A 21,762-nucleotide genomic window follows, 5' to 3' on the forward strand; every position below is an offset into this window, starting at 1 on the left:
CAGGGGAGGGCACAAGCTCCAGCCCTGACTTTGATGGGTCAACCACCTGTGGTTCCCACACATGTGGACCACCATTCCTCTGTGACTTCGAAGGGCTTCATGCCCCCAGTGCTCACACTGGGGAAGATTGTGAATTTTGCTAAGCCGGTGTGTGGAAAACAGTGAGAAAGCCCTACTCGTAACAGCTGACACTGGAGTGTTTTACAGTCCCTTTCCTCACAGTGACCCTAGAAGGAAGCTAGTGCCAAGAGTATGATCCCTGCTTTACAAATGAGGTAGCTGGGGGGCAGCTAGGTGGTGCAGTGGAAAGAGCACTGGCCTTGGATTCAGGAGGACCTGAGTTCAAATCTGACCTCAGACACTTGACACTCACTAGCTGTGTGATCCTGGGCAAGTCCCTTAACCCCAATTGCCTCACCAAAAAAACCCAACAACAACAAAACACACACAAAAAACCAAAACAAAAAAACAAATGAGGTAGCTGAGGCTTAGTCAGGGGAAATAACACAGACCCAAGGTGGAAGAGGCTCCAGAAATCCTCTACAACTAGAAGTGGAGGCTTAGAGAATGGTAGTGACTTGTCCAAAGTGACTCAGAGGGGCAGCTAGACAGCGCAGTGGATAAAGCACTGGCCCTGGATTCAGGAGTACCTGAGTTCAAATCCGGCCTCAGACACTTGACACTTACTAGCTGTGTGACTCTGGGCAAATCACTTAACCCCCATTGCTCCGCAAAAAAAAAAAAAAAAAAAAAAAAAAAAAAAGAGTCAAAGTGACAGAGATGAGTGTGGTTCGGCTCTGGCCGATGTGCTTTCTGGGAGGAGGAGCCGGCTTGGCTAGCCGCCCCCATCTCAGCCCAAGGACTCCAAGGTATCCCACCCCACTGTCCGTTAGCCAGACTCGAGGGCTCACTCACCACTTGCGCTTCATGTAGGCAGCGGCTCGGTTCCCGTAGAGCATGGCGTTATGAGGGGCCTTCTGCACAGCTTTGCTGTAAAGCTGGATGGCCTGAGTCCACTGCTGGCAGGCAAAGGCTTCGTTGGCCTGCTGCTTCACTCGCTCTAGGGATGGAGGCAGCTCTGCCTGGGGACTACAGAGAAGACATAAACCAGGGGAGAAAATCAAGGCAGGAGAGCAAGGGCAAGACACCTGGGCCAGGCAAGAGGAGCAACCCTGAATGCTGGCCAGGGCAGACCAGGCTAGCTCTGCCAGATAAGTGGTGCTGGCCAGGGAACTCTGCCAGGCCTTCCTTAAAGTGCAAGGAGAGAAAGCAGGGCAGTCCCCCAGCTCCTGCTCTAGACAGATGCACATGAGACAAAAGATGAAAGAACAGAATGGGTTATGGCAGGAAAGCTCTGGGTAATGCCTTCCCCTGAGTCCCAGTTTCATACTTCAGACTGCCTACTAAACAGCTACAGATGACTGAAACCGCAAACTCATCTTCCTCTCCAAAACCTGCCTCTTGCTCTACCTTGTTCATTTGTGGAGATGTCACCATCATCAGATTACCCAGGCTCAAAACCTCCCTCTTCTGTCTCCCCGCCTCCACATCAGGTAGTTGCCAAGTCCTGCTGATTTTAATTTTACCTCTATCATTTATCTCCTATTTGCAACACCCCCCCCCCCTTCACCTTGCTTGGACCACTGCAACAATTTCCTAAATCACCTTCTTGCCTCCCGTCTCCTGCTGTTCCCATCGACCCTGCACATCTCGCTAATGCAGATTCCTCATCATGTCACCCTTTTAATGGCTCTCTACTGTCTGAAATAAAGTCCTGACTACTTGGCCTGGAATTTAAGGCTTTCCACGGCTTTCTTTTCCAAAATTCTTTAACCCTAGCTCCCTTGAAATACTCTTTAGTTAAGCTTGACTCTTCACTGTTGCTTATCCCGTCCTGTCCCCTTCCACCTCTGCCCAGGGAGATCCTGCACCAGCATACAGTTGAGATGCCAACCCCTTCAAGAAGCCTTATTTGATGTATCCATATAAAAGGGGTCTTTATTCTCTTTGGCCAAACCCTTTTACTCTTCCTATGCATGTTTTTATTTCTGGAATTTTACCACACCTCACCCCTCAACTAGATCTTAGTAAGCTCCTTGAAGGCATGTGTGTCTACCTTTTTCCTCTGTCATCCAAATGTTTAACACTGGGCCCTGTACATCAAAGAATCCTATCTGAGGGTGGAAAGGTGCCTCAGCAGCCATCCAGTTCAACCCAAACTTAAAACAGATTGGATAAGTGGTCAATGAACTCTCGAAATGAAGAGTAGGTCACTGCTTCCCAAGGCAGTCCATCCGTTCCACTTGTGGATGGCCTCCCTGTTAGAAACGTCTTCCTGCCATCCAGTCTAAACTCCCCCCCCCTCCCCCGGGCACTGCTCTGAGAACAAACAGAAAACATCTAATCCCTTCTTCTACCTAAAAGCCCCTCAATACCTTAGGACAGCCATCCTGCTCCCCTGAGTCTTTCCTCCAGGCTAACTGTTCCCATCTCTTTCACCTGATCTTCACTGCTAACCCTCTGGATGCTCTCCAGATGCTAAATCTTCTTAAGCTGCAGCAGCCAGAAATAATCTCAACACATTTGTTCTGACTGGGGCAGAAGCTACTGCTCTGTCCCTGAAGTCATGATCTCTCTTCATGTAGGCCCAAACAGCATTAGATTGGTTGGCAACCATGTCAGACAACTGATTTATATGGAGCTTGCAGTCCACTAAAATCATCAGCTCTTTTTCAGACAAACTGTTCTCTAAACCTGTCTTCCCCATCCTCCTTGAAGCCAAGTAGAAGACTTCACATTTATCACTGTTGAATTTCACCGTGTTAGATTCCGCCCAGTGCCTGTCAAAATCTTTGGGGACCCTGACATAATAGCAGGTGCTTAATAACATCTGTTGAACTGAATTTCTCCATCATAGATGTGATGGAGGGGAAGGGAATCTCTTGAGCCATCTTCCTGACTCTATAACACAGACACCTGGTCATACTATCAAAGCTATGCAGAGGACAGTCACAGAATCATAACACGACATGAGTTGGAAAGTTCTACCTCCCTGGTCAAGATTTCTTGCCTCCAAGCTCCAAGGAACTAGAAAATGCCATACCTACCTCCCAAGACAATTCCCAAATGACAGTGTCTCCCCTATTATCTCTCCCCTCCACTTCCTATTCATCCTACCCTTACTGGAAACTGGGAGACTATAGGGGACGGAGCAAAGAAGGGAGAAAACCAAGGCAGGACAGAGTGAAGGTAAGGCAAACTCTGGGGCCTCAGCCCTTGCTGATGCAATCCTGGGATGGCATGACTTGACACATTTCCCATTCCCAGAGCCCTGACCAGGCAGAAGGAACGAAGCAGCTTTTCCACCCACAAACCATCCCACAGCCAACGTTTTGCTGGCTTTCTCTTGCCCACATAGGCAGATCCATCCATATCTTTCCCTCCCTCTCTGGGAAGACCATGGAAGGTGCCAAGTTATTTGATGGGACACAGTACAATTAGAGAGAGGTACTGCAGCCTGAAAGCTGACGTTACCTTACGTGTGCTCTGCCCTCTGACAAGCGAAAGCCATTGCTGTGCAGGTGGAGCCCATTGGACATTCCATTGGTGGACATCTTGCCATTCTGGACCTCTGAGGAGTTTGGGGGAAGAAGGTGAAATGAACAGCTTAAATTCTAGGTAGGGATGAGAGGCATGTTTTCCCACACAAACCCTGGGTACCTAAAGGAAAAGTGTGTTGGGTGGTGGACAAAACTGGCTTAAAGGCTCTCCCAGCCATACCAGAAGAAATGAGAGGGAGGTGCAGAGAACTGTTCCTAAGGAGAAGTTCTACAATGGGGGACAGTTGTAGGAAAAGACTATGAGTGCTAAGTCTCCCTACCAGTATCTGAGAAAGCTCAACAAGACCTATGCTGGTTGTCCAGAGGGTATGAGCCCGGCCTGGTAGTTGGGGAGGGAGGACAGTGGTGGTAAAGTGAATGTGCAGCTGAATCAGAGGGAAGGAAAACACGACAAGTCATGTAGTGATCTCTCTCTAGAGGACTGAGGATCGGGACCCCATGGGATCAGCCTGACAGGAAAGGTCATTAGTCTTTGAGGCCTCCATTCTGACTCCATAGGAAAGAGAACTAGTGTCAGGAACCTGGGCCCTCCAATTCCCACACTCACCCCCTGATGAGTGACATTTCCTTGGCAGGAGAAAGGTATATGGTCGCTGCTTGTATGTCAGGTCAAACAAATAGACCTAGAGACAAACAGAGAGAGAGAGAGAAGATGGACACAGAAGCCATCAAACAACCTCCCTGTCATTAATGGGCAGTAAAGACTCCACCTTCTTCAGGGATGTATGCTAAAAAGCCAGGATACAGTGGGTGTCAAATAGATGGCGGGGAGGATTCACAACAATGCTGTTCAATGCCTTGTCAGACAGGATTTAATAAGGCATGAGGCAGTTCCAAAGCAAGAGCTCTCTGAGGAATCTTCAGCCAATTCAAAGTAAAAGACACGAAGACTGTTTAACAACAGAAATGCATACAGCTCTTTAAGGTTCACCAAGTGCTTCACAGAATTCTTTCATGTGATCTTTCTGCTAAGGAGGGGTTCCTACAGATACTACCTGCCCTCACACCCGAGGAAACAAGGCTTGGCGTGTGTGTGATGTGGCTTCCTGGACTTCACATCCATCATCTTCCTACTGCACCTTCCTGACTCCCAAATAGAATGTGTCTTACCCACTCCTCTGGATGAGAAGGCTTACTGACCCCAGAAAGCCCCAGCAGCCCCTCCAGCCCACAAGGACCCTGGAGGGCCTGCAGCCTTTATGTATTGTCTCATTCAGGCTTACAGCATCTTAGGGCTGGAAGAAACCTCAGAGACCACAGAGTCTAACATGGGAGATTTTAGAGAAGATGCAATTAGGCCCAGAGTTAGGGATGAAATGATGTTATTAGGCAACAAATAATGAAACGCTTCATGCCCATGGAAGGCTTATAAAGTGTTTGCTTAATGCATTAACTTACCTTGATAAGTGGGCAGTACAAGAACCGTTAACCCCATTTTACAGTTAGATTAAAGCAGTTCTACTATGAAGTGAATGCTCAATAAGCATATGATCAATGTGGCCCAGAGCTCTTTAGAGGGCCCAAGAGACATTGATTTCAACCAGCATAGTGCTGGGTCCCAGGGGACACACAAAGATCCCTAAGACCAGATTTCTGCCACCGAGACATTCCTAGATAATGCAGGGGATAGAGAAGCATCACCTCCTTCTCGTGCCTCTCTAACCAAATGACAAAGTCACTGGGTATGTGTCCTCTGTTTCCCCTTCAGATTTCCCTGTCCCAGAGAAAAGGGATGGGACAGGCATGCCAACTGGGCAAGACCCTGGCCCCAACACTATGGTACTATGCCCTCTCTTTGCCCTTTTGCTTGGTATAGCGACCAAGTCCTGTTTTTCACCTCTGCAGGGATGCTTTGACCTTTTGTTTTTTAAACAAACTGAATGAGGAACAGAACCACCATTCCCTGGGGACCTCTGGCTATCAAGTTAAGACTGTTTTCTCCATTCCATCTTAACCTCCTTTGTGGTAACAACCCACAACTTCAACTAGCTGGACACAGGGCTCCCGAAAGGCTCAGCTATTTGCCATTACAGTGCCTACCTGTTCCCCTCCCATGTTGACCAACAACTCCGTGCCATTGGGACTGAAGGTGACATAGGTAGCGACCAGCACTCGGAGGCGGTTATTGTAGTCCGGCAGCTTCACTGGTAAGTGCCCTGTTGGGGACAGGCCAACCACTGGGATGTAAGGTCTCTGCTCCAACCTCATTCACCCACCAACCTCTTCTCAAACACCCATTATCCCAGAGCCAGATCTTGTGAATGAACTTGTAGAGGCCCACAGCATTAGAGATGTATCCTAGTTAAGCCTATGACATTCATTATTTTTCAACACAATCACAGACATGAAGACTGGCTAGAGAAAGGAAGGAAAGGGGAAAGTCACTTTGTCCCATTCTCTTTCCTGTAGGTGCTGGGGATTCTCTGTCCAAGTGCAGACACTGCATCTGTGCTCACTCTCCTAATGCTTTAACACGAACTGCTTTTCAAAGCACTTTGACATATATCTCCTCATTTGATCCTAATAATAGACTTGTGGCTTAAGAAGAAAGGGGATTAGGGGCAGCTAGGTGGCGCAGTGGAGAGAGCACCGGCCCTGGAATCAGGAGTACCTGAGTTCAAATCCAGCCTCAGACACTTAACACTTACTAGTTGTGTGACCCTGGGCAAGTCATTTAACCCCAATTGCCTCACTAAAAAAGAAGAAGAAGAAGAAGAAGAAGAAGAAGAAGAAGAAGAAGAAGAAGAAGAAGAAGAAGAAGAAGAAAGGGGATTGGGGGCAGCTAGGTGGTACAGTGGATAAAGCACTGGCCTTGGATTCAGGAGGATCTGAGTTCAAATCCAGACTCAAATATGTAACACTCACTAGCTGTGTGACCTTGGGCAAGTCACTTAACTCCCACTGCCCCGAAAAAAAAAAAGGAAAAAAAAAGAAGGGGATTATGAGCTTCTTGCCCCATCACTGACCAATAAGCATGTTGTCTCCTGAATGCTTCCTTAAAGACACTCAACCAATATGAACTATATATAATGAATATATAGTTACATTATAAAATGATATAAAAATAATATATAATAGTTGCACACACACACACACACACACACACACACACACACACACACACACACACACACACACACACACACAAATTAACAGCAGAGTTCTCAACATGAGCTACCTAAGCTCCCACCCCTCGCCTACCAGCCCTCTCTGTAGTTGCTTCACTACAGGATGAGGCAGCTTCCCTAGCAACAGGGTCCTTGGTATCTCCGTTTGTCCATAACAGTCCAGGCAGATAAGTGAGGCCACATAATAAGAGAAGCTCTTCAGATCACAGATCGTTAACATTAGAGATTACCTCTTCAGTCAGCTGAATATGGGAAGCTGTGTCCAAGGATGAGGCAACTCTAGGGTGTGCCAAATCTCATGGAGCTGGTTGCTAAGGAGTGGAGCTGAGGCCCAGAAGCTGAGGCTCTTTCCATAAGCTACCAGTCCATTCCACCTTATGGACAAGGTGCCAAAGGACCCACAGTCCTGTCTCTGGATGACAGTGCTATTTCCCAAGGTCAGTCAAACTTCCTACCCTTCCCCAAAAGTCAGCCTTGACCTAATGAGGAGGTTCTCCAAGGTCTGTGGCTGGACAGGGCCCTACCTGCTACGTAGTACTGGGCAGCACCATCGGGGAGAGGCTTCCGTCGGTCACAGAACGTGTGCACACCGGCTGAAGGACCTTGCTTCATGCTTTTCCTGCCAGAAGAAGAGCTTTAGGAACTGCCCCGTATGGGTGGTACCCCAAGATAAAATCAGACAGTCCTTGGCAACAAGAAATGCTTCTCATTTTGTCTCTATGTCCCCGGCACCTAGCATAAATACTTGAGGGGCAGCTAGGTGGTGCAGTGGATAGAGCACCAGCCCTGGAATCGGGAGGACCTGAGTTCAAATCTGGCCTCAGACACTTGACACTTACTAGCTGTGTGACCCTGGGCAAGTCACTTAACCCCAATTGCCTCACCAAAAAATAAAAAAAATAAAGAACTGTTTTTGTTTTTTTAAAAAATAAATACTTGATGAATTGAATGATATGGTGGGTGGCATCTTTCTTCACTAGGTCATGCAATGTCCTCCGAATCTTACCCAGTGAGGTGCCCTCTGTGGCTAGTGTGTGGTCCCTGCCTACCCACTGGGGAAGATTGCTCCATGAGGCACTGAAAATATCATGCAGAACTCCTCCCTCCTCCCCAGTAAGCTTAGGGTATTTCCATTGATGCTGTGAATCACAGATCACCACACAATCAGAAAAATCAATGTTATAGGTGACTCAAAGAGCAATGGAAAGACTAATAATGGTGCCTGCAGGCAGGCTGTGGGAAGGGATATAACAGACACCATTGAAGGGTGTAGAGACCTGGAAAAGGAAGTGGGTAAGTCATGGATGGGGAGAGAGATAACAGATGGCTAGATAGCAAGTGCCAGCCAGATACCCCCAAGGTATGAAAAGAACACAGGGGGTCCTGGTGGAGGATTTATGGTACAGTCTAGAAGATTGCAGTCCAGGACAGGGAGGGACAGATGGGCTTTAATGTGTAACAGTGGAGCCAGCAACCACCCTGAAGATCCTGGGCCCACCTAAGTAAGCATCCAAGGAGACCAGAGGCTACTATCACCAACTGTCTCCAAGAGGCTCTACAGTGAACCTGGAAAGCCTAAAATCACTTCAGGGGTTCTGCTTTAGAGTCCCCCAAGGGAGTTTAGGTTTCACCAGGGATCCCTTTGGGGCCTCCAGAAGGTTTGGGAGATGGAATGGAAGGCAATTCCCTTCATAGCTTAAAACAGTCACCAAGTAAGAAGGGCTGGGGCAGTGAGGAGGGGAAGATGGATGGTGGCAGTGACCGTGACTCTGGTGGGGGCTGGTGGGCCCCAGGGTCAGAGGACATACCTGTGATTGTGGATCATTCGGATATCATAGAGCCGCACAAAAGGTCCACTGGCCCCTACCGCCAGGCAGTTGTTATCTTGGGGGTTGACTGTTAGGCATTTGGCCTCTACCAGCTGGCCACAATACTCAGTCAGGTCGATCAGCACCTCTGAGTGTTTACTATTCTCTCGAAGATCATATTGACTGCAAGACAGAAGGGTCGGGAAAATGTAAACCATTGTGGAGAGCAGCAGAGACTTGAGGTATTGCCTTGGGGTAGAAGCTGACAATGTGGGAGTTCAAAGAGGGAAGAGTTTCGGGGAGGGAATTGGAATAAGTGGGGATTTTCACATGAAAGCAAATAATTTCAACGTGAAATAGTGACCATTTCAAATCTTTTTTCCATTTTCCTCAAGGCTCCGCCCTCGGGCCAAGGCTTCTGATGTAAGATTTTCTCAATTCCTCTATTCCAAACCACAGAAGTTCTCTGTATCTTTACTTATCCTCTTTCTTTCCTCCTGTCTCACAAGAAAAGAGGTATCCTGTGTCTCCTCACCAAAACGAACTTTGTACTTGTATCCTACATACCTCTTTAATAATATCTGGAACCTTGTACACTTATCTTCTCTCTCTTGAAAACAGACACACACACACACACACACACACACACACACACACACACACACTTACATTTACCTGCTTTAGTAAGTTATTACCCTATACACACCGCCACCTCCCAGCATCCTCTGCCACAACCTCTCACACCATTTTCTCTCTATTTCCTCTTTCATGACTAAACTTTTAATCGATTTCTTGCCTTTCTTTCACTACTTGAGATCTGGTTTCCACTCTAGTGAAACAACTCTTTACAAGGTCACCAATGACTTCCAATCATCAAATCCACCAAAATGTGCTTAGTCCTCGATGACCGTGATCTCTCTGCAGCTACTATCACTATGGACCACACCTTCCATATGAAAACTTTCCTCAAAGAGCTTCTCTACTACTGGTCTATACAGGTGTTCTCTCTCCCTCTCTGATCTAATTCACTCACAAGGCTTCAACCACTATCTATGCAGCTATTCCCAAATCCATATTTTCTTCTCAAATCTCCCTGAAGCTTATGCATCAAAGTTCTCTTTGCCTACTGAACATATACAACTGGATATCCCACCAGTGTTTCAAATCAAGAGCGAACTAATTTTACCTTTTCAAGCTGGCTCTTGTTTTCGATGTCCCCACTTCTATGAATGGCATACACCAGCCTTCCAATCAACCAGGCTTATCATCCCCGCCTGACTTCCTTTTTTCTCCACATCTAATGACCAAGCCTTTCCAATTTGACCTCTCTCTAAATTTTCTCTTACCCTTTCTTTGTACTTCCATTGCACCTACCAGAGTTTAGGTCCTTACTACTTTTTGCCTGAATAGACTCCAAACTTGTCTCCCTGCTTTCAAACTCTCTCTGGTGCAGTTCTTCCAATACAGACACCAGATGAGTTCTTCTGACGTGTAACTCATCTTGACGATTGAGGTCCTTCCAGCTCTAAGGTTCTACAATCCTACGTTACTCCCCTGCCCCAAAAACTTCCCATTATTACCTGCTGCCAATGGCACAAAGAACAAATTGGTCTGCCTGGTATCTGAAGCCCTCCTCCCTCTACAGTGTCATCTCACCACTCCCCTTCACATGCCCCATTCTGGCCAGGCTCTCTGAATTTGTCCCTGTGTGTTTCTAGTTGTGCCATGAAGCCTTTCCTTGTTCTCCCTTCCAGCTTCCTTCCTCTAGATTTCCAAAACCTTTCTGTACTCCCATTTGTGCTTATCTGATTCTACTTTGCAGTACACTTGTGCCCACTAACCAAGTTCTTTAAGTGTGAGGATGATATTCTTTGTTGTTATATCTCCTGAAATGCTCTATATGCTTCATAACCAATTAATGTTTGTTGAATGACTGAACTATGATTCAAATGAATTCAATCAAACATTTATTAAGTGCCTATTGTATTGACAGGACTGGGCTATGTGCTGGGAGAGATGAAAAACAGACAAACTAGTCCCTATCGTTATTGAACCTGTAGTCTAGTATTAAAATACACACACAAATAACTAAAACACAAAATGTGACAAGTATAAGTGCCAAAGGAGGAACAAACCAAGTACTATGTGATCTTCAAAGAGGGAAAATGTCATAGGCAGGAAAGGCTTCACAGAGGAGGTATTTGAGCTCAGTTTTAAAGGGTGGGTAAGAAGTCAACAGATGTGGCATGAGAGAGAGAGAGAGAGAAAGGTATTCTTAGCAAAGGGAACAACACACCGAAAATCATAGGGCTGGGGGAGGGGGAAAGTATGGACACACAGGGGATGGCAGCAAGGAGTAGTCCAGACTGGCTGCAGGGCAGAGTACATGAGAGGGAGTAATGATGATAGAAAGAGAACATAGCACCAGATCATGAGAGACCTTGAACACCAAGCTCAAGAATTTGAACTTGACTCAATAGGAACCTTGGATCAACTGAAGATTTCTGAGGAGTAGCATGGCCAGATCTATAAAAATAGAAGATTCTGCTGGCATTGGTGTGAAGGATGGACTGGAAAAGAGAGGAGGACCTATTAGGGGATTATAAGAATACAAATGGGCCATAACAAGGACCTGTACTGGGGAGATTTGTCTTATATCATTTGCTAATGGCTCACACGTCTTCATGTCTTCTTTCTGATTAAAGGTAAAAGTCTTATGCTCCTCTTGGACAACCTTTCTTCCCTCCCTCATCCATAGTACCTAGGACAGGGCTAGGCACAGAATAAATATCAGTTACTGGCCAGCCATTTTAGGAAATCCTTACTGATTCATCGTGCTGCTCCAAACACATTTAGATAATCCTGTTTTAGAAAAGAAACAGACTTCTGCAATGGGCAGCAAAATAGGGCCTGAATACATGCCGGAAGGCATGAAACAGCCTGGCACTAAGGCTGGACCAGGGCGCTTACCGGATGAGCCCATCCTCCGCAGCGCTCCAGAACGTGTTGGGCCACATCGGGGCCGTGGCGATGCGCTTCACCCGGTTTGTGTGGTCTCCAAACATATGAATCGTCTCTTTCACAGTCAGGTCATGCACGTGCACTTTAGAATCAGCAGCTCCCGTGATCAAGATCCGATCCCCAGCATGAGGCAGAAACTAGTGTGGGTAAATATTGTTGTGGGGGGTGGTGGAGAAGGGGAAAAGTCAGTTCGACTCTGGCAGCCACTGGACTTCTCTACTTTTCTTCTTTAGACAAAAGGATTCTCTTTCCCAATCAATTAATCAATCAAAAAGCATTTATCAAGCACTTGCTGTCTGCCAGCCAATTGTGCTAAGTGTTGGGGAGTGAAAGACAAAAGCAAAACAAAACAGTCTTTGCCTTCAAGGAACTTATATTCCCCAGATGCCAACCCTGATTCTCACAGAGCCTTCATCAGAAACAGGAGCTAGAGTAGAGGAATCTTCCCACTTTACTCATCTGTCAGAGTTAGACCTCCCTCACTGGGTGTATGGAAAGAATCCTGAGTCTGTGGGTCAGGGGAATATGGCGGAGGTGGTGCCCACGGCCCTAATTCTTTCACTTGGACAGGTTGTCTTCCCCAACTCAGAGCTTTGTAGACATCCATATAAGGACTACCCTAAAGTCTGCATGCTAAGGCAGAAAGCAATGGGCCCAGACCAGCCAGCCACGGCAGCCCTGCTAAGTCAAGGCTCTTGAGCTCTCTGAGGCTGTTTTCTCATTTGTAAAATGGAGATAATACTTGTAATCATTCCTAGCAGGGCTGTAAGAGAAGTACTTTATAGACTGGAAGGCATTGCAGACATGTGAGCTAGGGCACTATGACTTACTCCGTGGGGTTGTAGTGAGGAAAGCCCTTGATTGGCCAACTACAGAAGTGCTACAGGAATGGGAGGTGGCTGCAAGTAAGGAAGATGTTCTGCAGCCTGTCTGTGCACTGTTCTGTTCTCATATACACAAAGCCATACAACTGAAAAGAAGCCATTCCTGCACTGATTCCTCTCTCCATCTGCCCTTCCCAAAGTAGGCACTTAATAAATGTTTGTTGACTATATGACAGCCATCCAAAACCAATTTACTGGTATTTAGGAATTATCAGCTTTGGTAGAAAGGGTAATTTATCATGGTCTGGGGTGGCAAACACTGATCGATGGCTGATATAAGCAGGTGAGCCCTGGCACTGACTGCACCTTTACAACAGACTCCTATTATAGTCTGGGTGGGATGCAAAAGGCACAGCTTGCCTAGGACCTTTTGTCAGACTGCAGAGCCTGAAAAATGGCTTTCAACCTGCCTGGGCACGGGACCTGCCCTCTGTCATCCAATCATTAAGGCAATTCAGCAATGCTGAATCTCTCAGAGGGTCGTATCTAACTCAAAGCAAACTGTAACAATAAAAGCTTACTGTGAAAACTATTTCCCTAGTTTTTAAGAAGAAGTTTGGGGTCAAGTGGCATTGGAGAAGTGAGGTTTCACAGGAGTTGACCAGAGCCCAGGAAAGCAGATGTGAACACATCCAGGGTCGCATCTCTACCACAAGCCATGTGACCTTGGGTAAGTCATCTCCATTCTCTGGGTCCCAGTTGCTCACGTGTAAAATGATGAAGTTGGGTTTACATGTCTATGGTTCCTCGTAGCTCTAAGATTATGCAAAGGGCGACACTGCAGAGTGAAGAGAGTACTGAATTTGAAGTCGGCAGACTTTGGGTTTGACTCTCAACTCCAGTATCTGATATCAGACCATGTTGTCAAATCACGTAACCTCCCTGTTGCTTCAATCTCCTCCCTCTAAAACGAGGGGACTGAGGTCGATGCTCTAACAATATAGGATCCTCGTGGCTGACCTGCACCAAAGAAAGTCTTGAGCTCTCCGATCTAGATGCAGGACAATACCTGAGGTATCTGCTTGGCTCTTGCTAATGACAAAGAACATCATTTGGGGGCTTGAGATCCAAGCTCTTAAAAAGACAGTCAGTATCACACCAGAGGTCTCAAACAAAAGAACGTATTATACTCAGCTGTCCTTCCTTCCTTCCCTTCTTCCCAAGGCCTCTCTAGCCTTCACTCACCTTGACAGAGAAGATGTTGGCCGTGTGCCCCGTGTGCATGGAGAGGAGCTTCTTGTGGTGCAAGGGGTCCCACACGATGGTGTGCTGGTCATCGGAGCCAGACGCTAGCAAGCTGGAGATCAGAGCGGGAGATGGCCTGAGTTCCTCGTACTACTTACTTAGCCCCAAAAGCAAGGAGTCTTGTCATTGAGTCTAGGGCCTGGCTCTGAGGTTCTTCCCAATATTCCTAGTTTCTTGGTAGGTTTTCTCTTCTAACGACACTCTGGCTTTCCCTGGCCTAGAAGTCAGGCCTTGCTAGAGATGTCTATCCCTTTAAAAGGGTTACTGTTGGTATAACATCATGACAAGCCGTGCAAATGTCAAATATGCCATAAACTTAAAAAAATTAGCTTGTGTTTTTGCTCCACTAAAGTCCTCTTTCAATGCCTTATCATAACATAGAAAGGACCATAAGTTTTTAACTTTGCTAGCAGAGCAAATACAGAGGACATACAACAAGCTAGAAAGGCTTCAAGTACTATTGTTGCTCCTAGAAAGGCTTATGAGTAGGGGAGGGGCTAGATAGTAGGTGATCATTTTTTCAAACCAAAGTTAAGTAGAATTTGGAGATTTTATGCTAGTTTTTAAAATAATGTGATACAAAGGAAGGCTTAATCTTGAAAGGGGAAGATTTGTTCATTTTTTTTCTCTTAGAAATAACTAATTGTAATGAAAAATGAGTCAAAAACATTTTTTAAAAAAGAAATGTGATATACTATCAAAAAACCCGGGTTGGGGAGTTACTGGTTTAGGGGACTAAGGGACCAAAGGAGACTGTGGCCAGACAATGAGAGGAGAAAATAATACTTTTGAGTGAGGGTGGGGAATAGAGAAAGTTCTGGTTCCCAACCCTCCACTACCTCTTCCCTCTGCTAAGGGGAGGGTCTAAGAGGTCTCTAGAAAGAAGCCTCTCCAGCTCTGGCCAGCCCTGCTCCTCTCAGCCTCAGTGCCATCTCCTGGGGAACCCAAGGGCTGATACTCACTCTCCTTTCTCATTCCATTCCAGGCAGTTTACACATCCTGAGTGACCCTGATGGAGGGAGGCAAAGAGGAAGGAAAGGGAAGAAGAGTCAGTGACACCAGTTCTTGTGGAATGCTCTCACATACAGAGACTGTTAGAAGGCTTGATTAGGTTCTTGAGGTGGTGTAGGCCAAGGAGGATGAAGCACAGAGAGGGCTTCTGCCTGAGAGTGGCTCCACAAGGATTTGTCAAGTGCCTCCCATGTTCCAGGGCATGGTGCTAGACAAAAGGGATAGCGGCATGAAGAATGACACAATCCTTGCTTACACAGAGCTGGCACTCTCGTAGGGCAGATACATACGGCTATGAATATGTGTATGGCATAAAGTGAACAAATACAAATATGTACAAATTAGTTAAATACAAGGTAATTTGGGAGAAAGGGCACTAGCAGGTGGGGAGACTGGGAAAGACTTTGCGCAGAAGAGCAGCATGTTAAAGGAAGAGAGGAACTTTTAAAGTTGAAATTTAAGAGGTATGGTGTTCCAGGCATGAGAAGCAGCCAGTGGAAAGGCATGGAGAGAGTAGAGATATTTTCACGTGAAGAACGCTGAGAAAGCCAGTTTGGTTGGAGAGCTGAGAGTGAGATGGGAATAATGTTCAATGATAGGTCAGGGTTAGACTGTCTAGGGCTTTAAAAGCTAAACAGAGTAGTTTATATTCGATTCTAGAAGCAACAGGAAATCACTGGAGTAGACTGACTAGGGGAATCACATAGGCGCATCTACACTTCAGGAAAGTTACTTTGGTAGCAGTGTGTAAGATGCACTAGAGTAAAAGAAGGCCAATTAGGAGATTGGGGCAATAATCCAGAAAACAAGTGATGAAGGCCTAAACTAAAGCGGTAGCTGTGTGAGTAGAAGAAAGGGGTCAGGTATGAGCAGTGTTGTGAAGGTAGAAATGACAAGACTTGGAAACTGACTAGATACACGCTTGAAGGAAAATGAGTCATTTAGATTAATGCCAAGGTTATGAACCTGGGAAATTCAAAGGCTGGTGGTGTTTAAAAGAGGGTAAAGATCATGATTTCTGTTTCTGACATGTTGCATGTTAAGATGTTTTGTAGATACCCAGTTTGCAATGTCCAATAGGCACCTGATGACGTTGGGCTTAAGTTCCAGGGAGAAACTGGAGTTGAATATATAGATTGAAGTCATAGAAATGGCAGTTACACCTATGGGAGAGAGAATCTTTAGGCAAAGGAGGGCCTGGGACAGAATCTTAAAGGACACTCACAGGTATGAGTGGATAATGAGCCTGAAAAAGAAACTGGGAGTATCCCAGAAAAGAGGGTGGTCAGCAGTGTCAAATGAAAGATTAAGATCCAAAAAGACTATTAGATTTAGCAATTAAGAGACCATCGTTAACTCTGGAAGAACAGTTCTAGTTGAGTTTGAAAGCAGACGAAGAGGAAATGGAGATAGCTCTTTCAGTTTGGCCGAGAAAGGAAGGAAAGATGTTAAGAGACCAGTCCTGGGCCCTTTTTTTCCCTTTCTAGTGGAAGTTTCTTAAGGATAGAGGAGGCTCAGGCAAGTTTGAAACCAATAGATAGGGAAAGGAATTCTATATTCTATATTCTTTGGACCTGGCACACATAAGGTCCTTTAAGGTCATAAGACCTATGTTCAAATGACATCAACTGGATATATGTGATCAGTCAACTACAGTGTGGCAAGTCATTTAATGTCCATGAAGTCTTTCAACTGTAAATAATGATGACATTATTTGCCCTGCTTATCCTATGGGCAGTTTTGAAGAAGCCACTACCTTAAGCCCATTATGCTATTTTTATTCTTACTTCCTAATCTGGGTCATAATAATAGCTAGTGCTGTACTGTTTACACTAATAGAGACAAGGAGAGGAGGCAGACTATACTTCACATCAGATCATTAAAAAAAAAATTCTATTTGACAGTCAGACATTAGATTCACTTTCCTATCCAAAAGATTTTGAGGGAGACTAGTTCACTAGAACTTCTGTGGAAGACTTATGGAAAGATACTTCTGCTGTGCAGCTGAGACAAATATTTTTTCTAATTCATGTAGTATAGTTTTTTATAACTTAATTTTGTTCAGGGGATTTCACAGTGCACCTTGAAACAACAGATGATATAAATGTAAAAAAAAAAAGTCAAATCACTGGGAACGGCATGAAGCACAAAAGGTGAAAAGGCTTGGAAGGGCTGAATTCTGCACTAGGGGCCAAAGCATCCATCCCGCCAGCACCATGGATCCATCAAAATATAATCAAACACACACACACACACACACACACACACACACACACACACACACACACACACACACACAAATTCCTGCCACTTCTGGAGATGACATGATGTAGAAATCATCTGGATTTGGGATTGAAGGCCTGGGTTCAAATTTTCCCCCACTTATTCCTTACACAATCTTGGGAAAGTCACTTCAGCCTTCCAGGCCCCATCTTCAAGTATAAAATAAGAAGGGTGGCCCAGCTGACGTGTAAGGTCCCTCAGGGCCCTGAATTTATGCTAAGAGGATCCTTCCTTCCCACCCCACCCAGTTGTGCTTCCAATTCTGGCATAGCTAGTCAGCAGCCTAGCTAGAGAGGAAGGGAAGGAGACTCCTGGTGAAGTCACAACTTGATTATAATTTAAAGATGATTTCAATACAGCTTCAAATTGACAGACATGCAACTAAGTGCATGCTTTCTAAGAGGTAAGGTGCAAGAGATGTGAATTTAAAGACTATTCTTGCTTGGCCAGGAAGTTTCCTGGAAGAAACTCAGGCAAAGGTCTTATCCAGGGCCTCCAAACTTTTCTGCCATGAGACATCTATCAAATAGTGGTGCAGATTTTAAAAAATAACAATTATGTTTGGGGGATTTCACCATTTCCCTTAAAACAATAGCTCATAAGTTATTAAAAAAAAAAAAAGGTCAGGGATCAATGGCTGAGGGAGATTAGCAGGCTAAGGTAAATTAATCATTGGCAGCAAAATCCCATAAATGAAACCAAAAGAAATCTTCTCTTCTCACCCTCAGCCTCCTGACTGCAATGAAAGGTTTTCCATCTATCTATTTTGACAACTACTGGATTTTATATTGCTTTAAAGTTTGCCAATGTTTTCCTCAGAGGCGGGTATAAAAACATCCATTTTGTAGACAAAGAAACTGAGGCTTTAGAGATTAAACAACTTGTCCAGGACCACAGAGCTACCATCATAACCTGGACTCAAACCTATGTCCATCGATTCCCAATCTAAGTGCTCTTCTTCCCATAGTACTGTCCACTACAGGACAGTCCCAAGAGGTCCCCAGAAAGACCTATCTCCAGAGCTGGCTCTCCTCCTGGCACAGAACCTTATTTATGAGCCCAAGTCCATTTCTTTCCTAGAAGCCCTGCTCTCTCACACCTCCTACTTGAGCTATAGGATGCATGAGCAACAAATCAGCTGAAAGCCTCTGTCTTCTGGGTCTCTTCCATCAAAAAGCAAAAGGACCAATACCATGCTTCCCCTTTCCTGGGACTCCAGCCTTTGTATCTAAACAAGAACACCTTCAACCTGGGACCACAGTGGACATTCAAATCAGAGAAGATTTTGGCCCAGGAAATAGGGCTGATCCCAGGGAGCTAGAGGGGAAGTGTTGGAAGGCAGAGGGTGCTGCAATGGGAAAAGCACAGAAGTCCAAAAGAGCTTCACTACACACACTCGCTCTGCTGAAGAATGCCAACAAAGGCTTTCATGACTTGGAGCACATGCCCAAGAATCTGCTTTATGAGAGAACAGTGCGTCTGACACAGATTATTTTGGTCTTGATAAACAGGGCTGGCTCTGTACAGACCCACGATATGTATAAGCATATTTCAAAAACACAAGAAAATGCATTCACTACACAGAGGGATGCAAAGTAGGGGAGAAGTGGCGCCCAGTGGTACCTTCTCAGGGTGTCAGCAGGAGGGGCAGGTTGGAGGTGGTTGCTGCTGAGGGATGAACAGGGTCTTCTCAGGCTGTGTCTGCTCCGTGAGGCTTTGGGAAGGCTAGGACCTCTCCCTACACTGGCACCATGTGCAGAGGGCACAGCAGAGACAAGAAAATCCCAACTGCTGTTTAAACCCAAAGTTCCTACGTCTCCTCAGCCTCTTCTGTAAGGTGCTAGTCACAAAGGGCTGACAAGCAAAGGAATGCCTTCCTTACCCTAAATACACAGCTCTCAGTTTAACTGGGCTTCCAGGTTTATAAAGGGCTTTCCTGGGGCAGCTAGATGGTGCAGTGGATGGAGCACCGGCCCTGGATTCAGGAGGACCTGAGTTCGGATCCGGCCTCAGACACTTAACACTTACTAGCTGTGTGACCCTGGGCAAGTCACTTAACCCCAATTGCCTTACTAAAAAAAAAAATAAATAAAATAAAGGGCTTTCCTCCTAACAACTTGTCATCACTGCCTCCATTTTAGACATGATGAAACAGAAGTGATTTGCCCACAGCTGGGAAGCAGAGGTCACTCAACACCAAATCTAATGTACTGTCCATTGTGCACATACACAAGATCTGTGAAAGGAGAAAAGCCTGGATAATTCACAAAATTAAAAAAATAAAAATACAAAAGCCCCGCTGTCAGAAGTGGAAGGGTCTCTCTGTCATCTAGATCTATTCCTATCTACTAAAGAAAAGGAAAATGAAGCCCAGGGAAGAGAAGTGCTTTGCCCAAAGTCATCTGGCATTTTGGCCTCCAAGGCCAGATGCTGTCCGACCACTGTCCCAGCCTGCCACTCAAAGTGAATTTTATGAGGCACTGGAAAACTCAGGCAGCCAGATTCCTTCCTTTGGTTTAATGGCCTTAAAAAAAGTTATCTACCCCAAGCTCTGCACAATTAGAAAGACTGAATTTGCAAGGAAGTTCAACACTCTGTCCATGAGAGGTGAACAAGAGTGAAAGTAGACAAACAAGACCAAGTCCTGTATTAGAGGAAGGTCCACGCCCAGAGAATTGGGGCCTCTCCCTTTAGAACCAGAGACAAAAGGATGAGAAGGGCCAGATTCTTAAGAGTTATAAGGGATGTCAGACTCTACCTTGCCTAACCCATATATAAAAGGAATCCCTTCTATAACATACCAAACAAATGGTCATCTAGCCTTTGCTTGTAGACCTTCAAGGAGGAGAAACCCAGGACCTCCTGAGGCAAGCCATGGCTTTTTGGTCAGCTCTAATTATTAGGAAGGTTTTCCCAACACCAAGCTGAAACTGACCTCTTTGCAACTTCTATCCACTGGCTCATTGTTGGGAATATTACACAATACAGATTAATTCTGCAGTCACCTATTGATATGCATTATAATCCAGTTACCTGGGCATCATGAATTGAGGTGTGTAACAATTGGAATGACGGCACCTGCTGGATACTTACTGTAGAAGAGTTCTGCCCATGAAGCGAAGGTCTTTGAGGGCAAGACCAGGAGTCTTTTCTTTGGGAGGAAGTGACGCGGACTAGTGGGAGGAGGAAGGAAGAGACTGGCGCTGACTCTGGGGCTTTTTCCTCTGGACTCTGGTGGAGAAGGGAGCTAAAAATGTGCTCTCCCTTTAATAGATAGAAATCTAGGCCTTTCTCTCTCTCTTCACCAAATTCTTATTCTCCTTAATAAATGCTTAAAAGTCTAACTCTTGCTAAAGCTTATAATTTATTGGCGACCACTCATTAGATATTTTAGACAGTTTAGCTAGAATTTTAGCCCTTAACAGATGGCTGACCACGAAGAGGAAAGCTAACCCTCAGTCTTCTTCTGATCTTCTGGTTGGGTAAGAAATTTCCCCTCCCTCTCCCTTTAACTGCTAAGTACTGGTGTACTGGCTGTGTTTTCCCTTTAAATTTTTTCAAATGGACCTTTTAAACTCCCTAATTACCCTATTTTTTATTTTAGTCTGTTTAACCAGACAAATGGGAGATAAGATCATGTTAATGCTTTGTTTTTGTGGATTTTCTATTTTTATTTTTATTTTTGTTAAAAGAGCCAGCAACTTACTCACACAAGGAAATATCTCTCCCTCTCCCAACCATGCTTTTTCAGAGAAACCTGAAGAGATTCCTGCAGCTTTTCCCAGTTCTAACACTAATTGTTGCTCTAATTTTGCATGCCTGGAGGCAATGACCCACCCTCTAGAAGCTTTTAATCCCCTAGCACCTGGAGGCAAAGTGGGGGAAGAGGAATCCAGGCCTGAGTTCAAAATCAAGTCTGATTCAAATTGCTCTGGTCCCTCCCCTCCTCTCCAGACCCCACCCTCTACTCCTCCCATGGCCAAGCCCATTGCTTCCCTGGCCTGGGAAGTCCAGAAATCTAATGCTCATGCGCAACTTTCTCTAACTACATTTGCAGCTTCAGGCTCAGCCCTTCCCCAGCCTGGCTGTGCTTCTGAGACAACCTTAGAAAGCCCTTTAAGTTCCACATATGCCCGTTTTGTTCGTAATTTTGCTAACTTGCTTTTGTCTTTAATTAGTAATATTATAAAGCATTTGTATGGTGAAAAGACTGACAGACAATATAGAGGGGTTAAAGAAGAAAAACTTAAGCTGAATAAGAATGACAATCATCACCATCGTTCAAGACTCTGCTTCTTTTGCCATGGAAGGGTACATATTTTACAGAAATGTAGAAGTAAGCAGCAAGGTATTGATATGAGTATTGGGGATTTTAGAAATCGGAATCAAAAGTGTTCTGAATTCACTCAGAGTAATAATGTCAGTTCAGAGGTTACATAGGATTTCTATGCTATTATATATACATTTTGAAATTAATGGTATGGGTTTATTTTCATAGAGATTTTCATGCTTTTGAGATTGTGTCTTATACTTAGTTTTTAAAACAAGGAGAATATTTGTAAAAGCTTTTTAGTCATGTGATCAAGTTTATATTTTATAATACTCTTTAAGTTCATGTTCATTTAGATTTCCTTAGTTTGAATTTCACTGTCTTTTATTGTTCCATGTGTATTTTCTTCTATTCATTTATCTAATTTTGAAAAAATTGCAAGATGGTTTTGATTTCATAATACAGTGTTAATTCTAGGAGTATTGTGCTCCC

General features: G+C 45.1%; 1 protein-coding gene across 2 annotated transcripts in view; it reads right to left on the reverse strand.

Moving 5' to 3' along the window:
- The window catches only part of WDTC1 (WD and tetratricopeptide repeats 1), a 70,323-nt gene that overhangs the window by 12,181 nt on the left and 36,380 nt on the right, over window positions 1-21,762 (reverse strand). For both annotated transcript variants that reach the window (XM_043994684.1, XM_043994683.1), the window contains exons 4-12: window positions 14,669-14,715; window positions 13,647-13,758; window positions 11,527-11,714; window positions 8,557-8,739; window positions 7,273-7,367; window positions 5,661-5,776; window positions 4,168-4,243; window positions 3,535-3,631; window positions 916-1,089 (exon numbers count right to left, since the gene is read on the reverse strand). In XM_043994684.1, the coding sequence (XP_043850619.1) occupies window positions 916-1,089; window positions 3,535-3,631; window positions 4,168-4,243; window positions 5,661-5,776; window positions 7,273-7,367; window positions 8,557-8,739; window positions 11,527-11,714; window positions 13,647-13,758; window positions 14,669-14,715 (1,088 nt within the window). The remainder of the gene's footprint in view (window positions 1-915; window positions 1,090-3,534; window positions 3,632-4,167; window positions 4,244-5,660; window positions 5,777-7,272; window positions 7,368-8,556; window positions 8,740-11,526; window positions 11,715-13,646; window positions 13,759-14,668; window positions 14,716-21,762) is intronic.

The sequence above is a fragment of the Dromiciops gliroides genome, chromosome 3, assembly GCF_019393635.1.
Source record: "Dromiciops gliroides isolate mDroGli1 chromosome 3, mDroGli1.pri, whole genome shotgun sequence".
Taxonomy (NCBI): domain Eukaryota; kingdom Metazoa; phylum Chordata; class Mammalia; order Microbiotheria; family Microbiotheriidae; genus Dromiciops; species Dromiciops gliroides.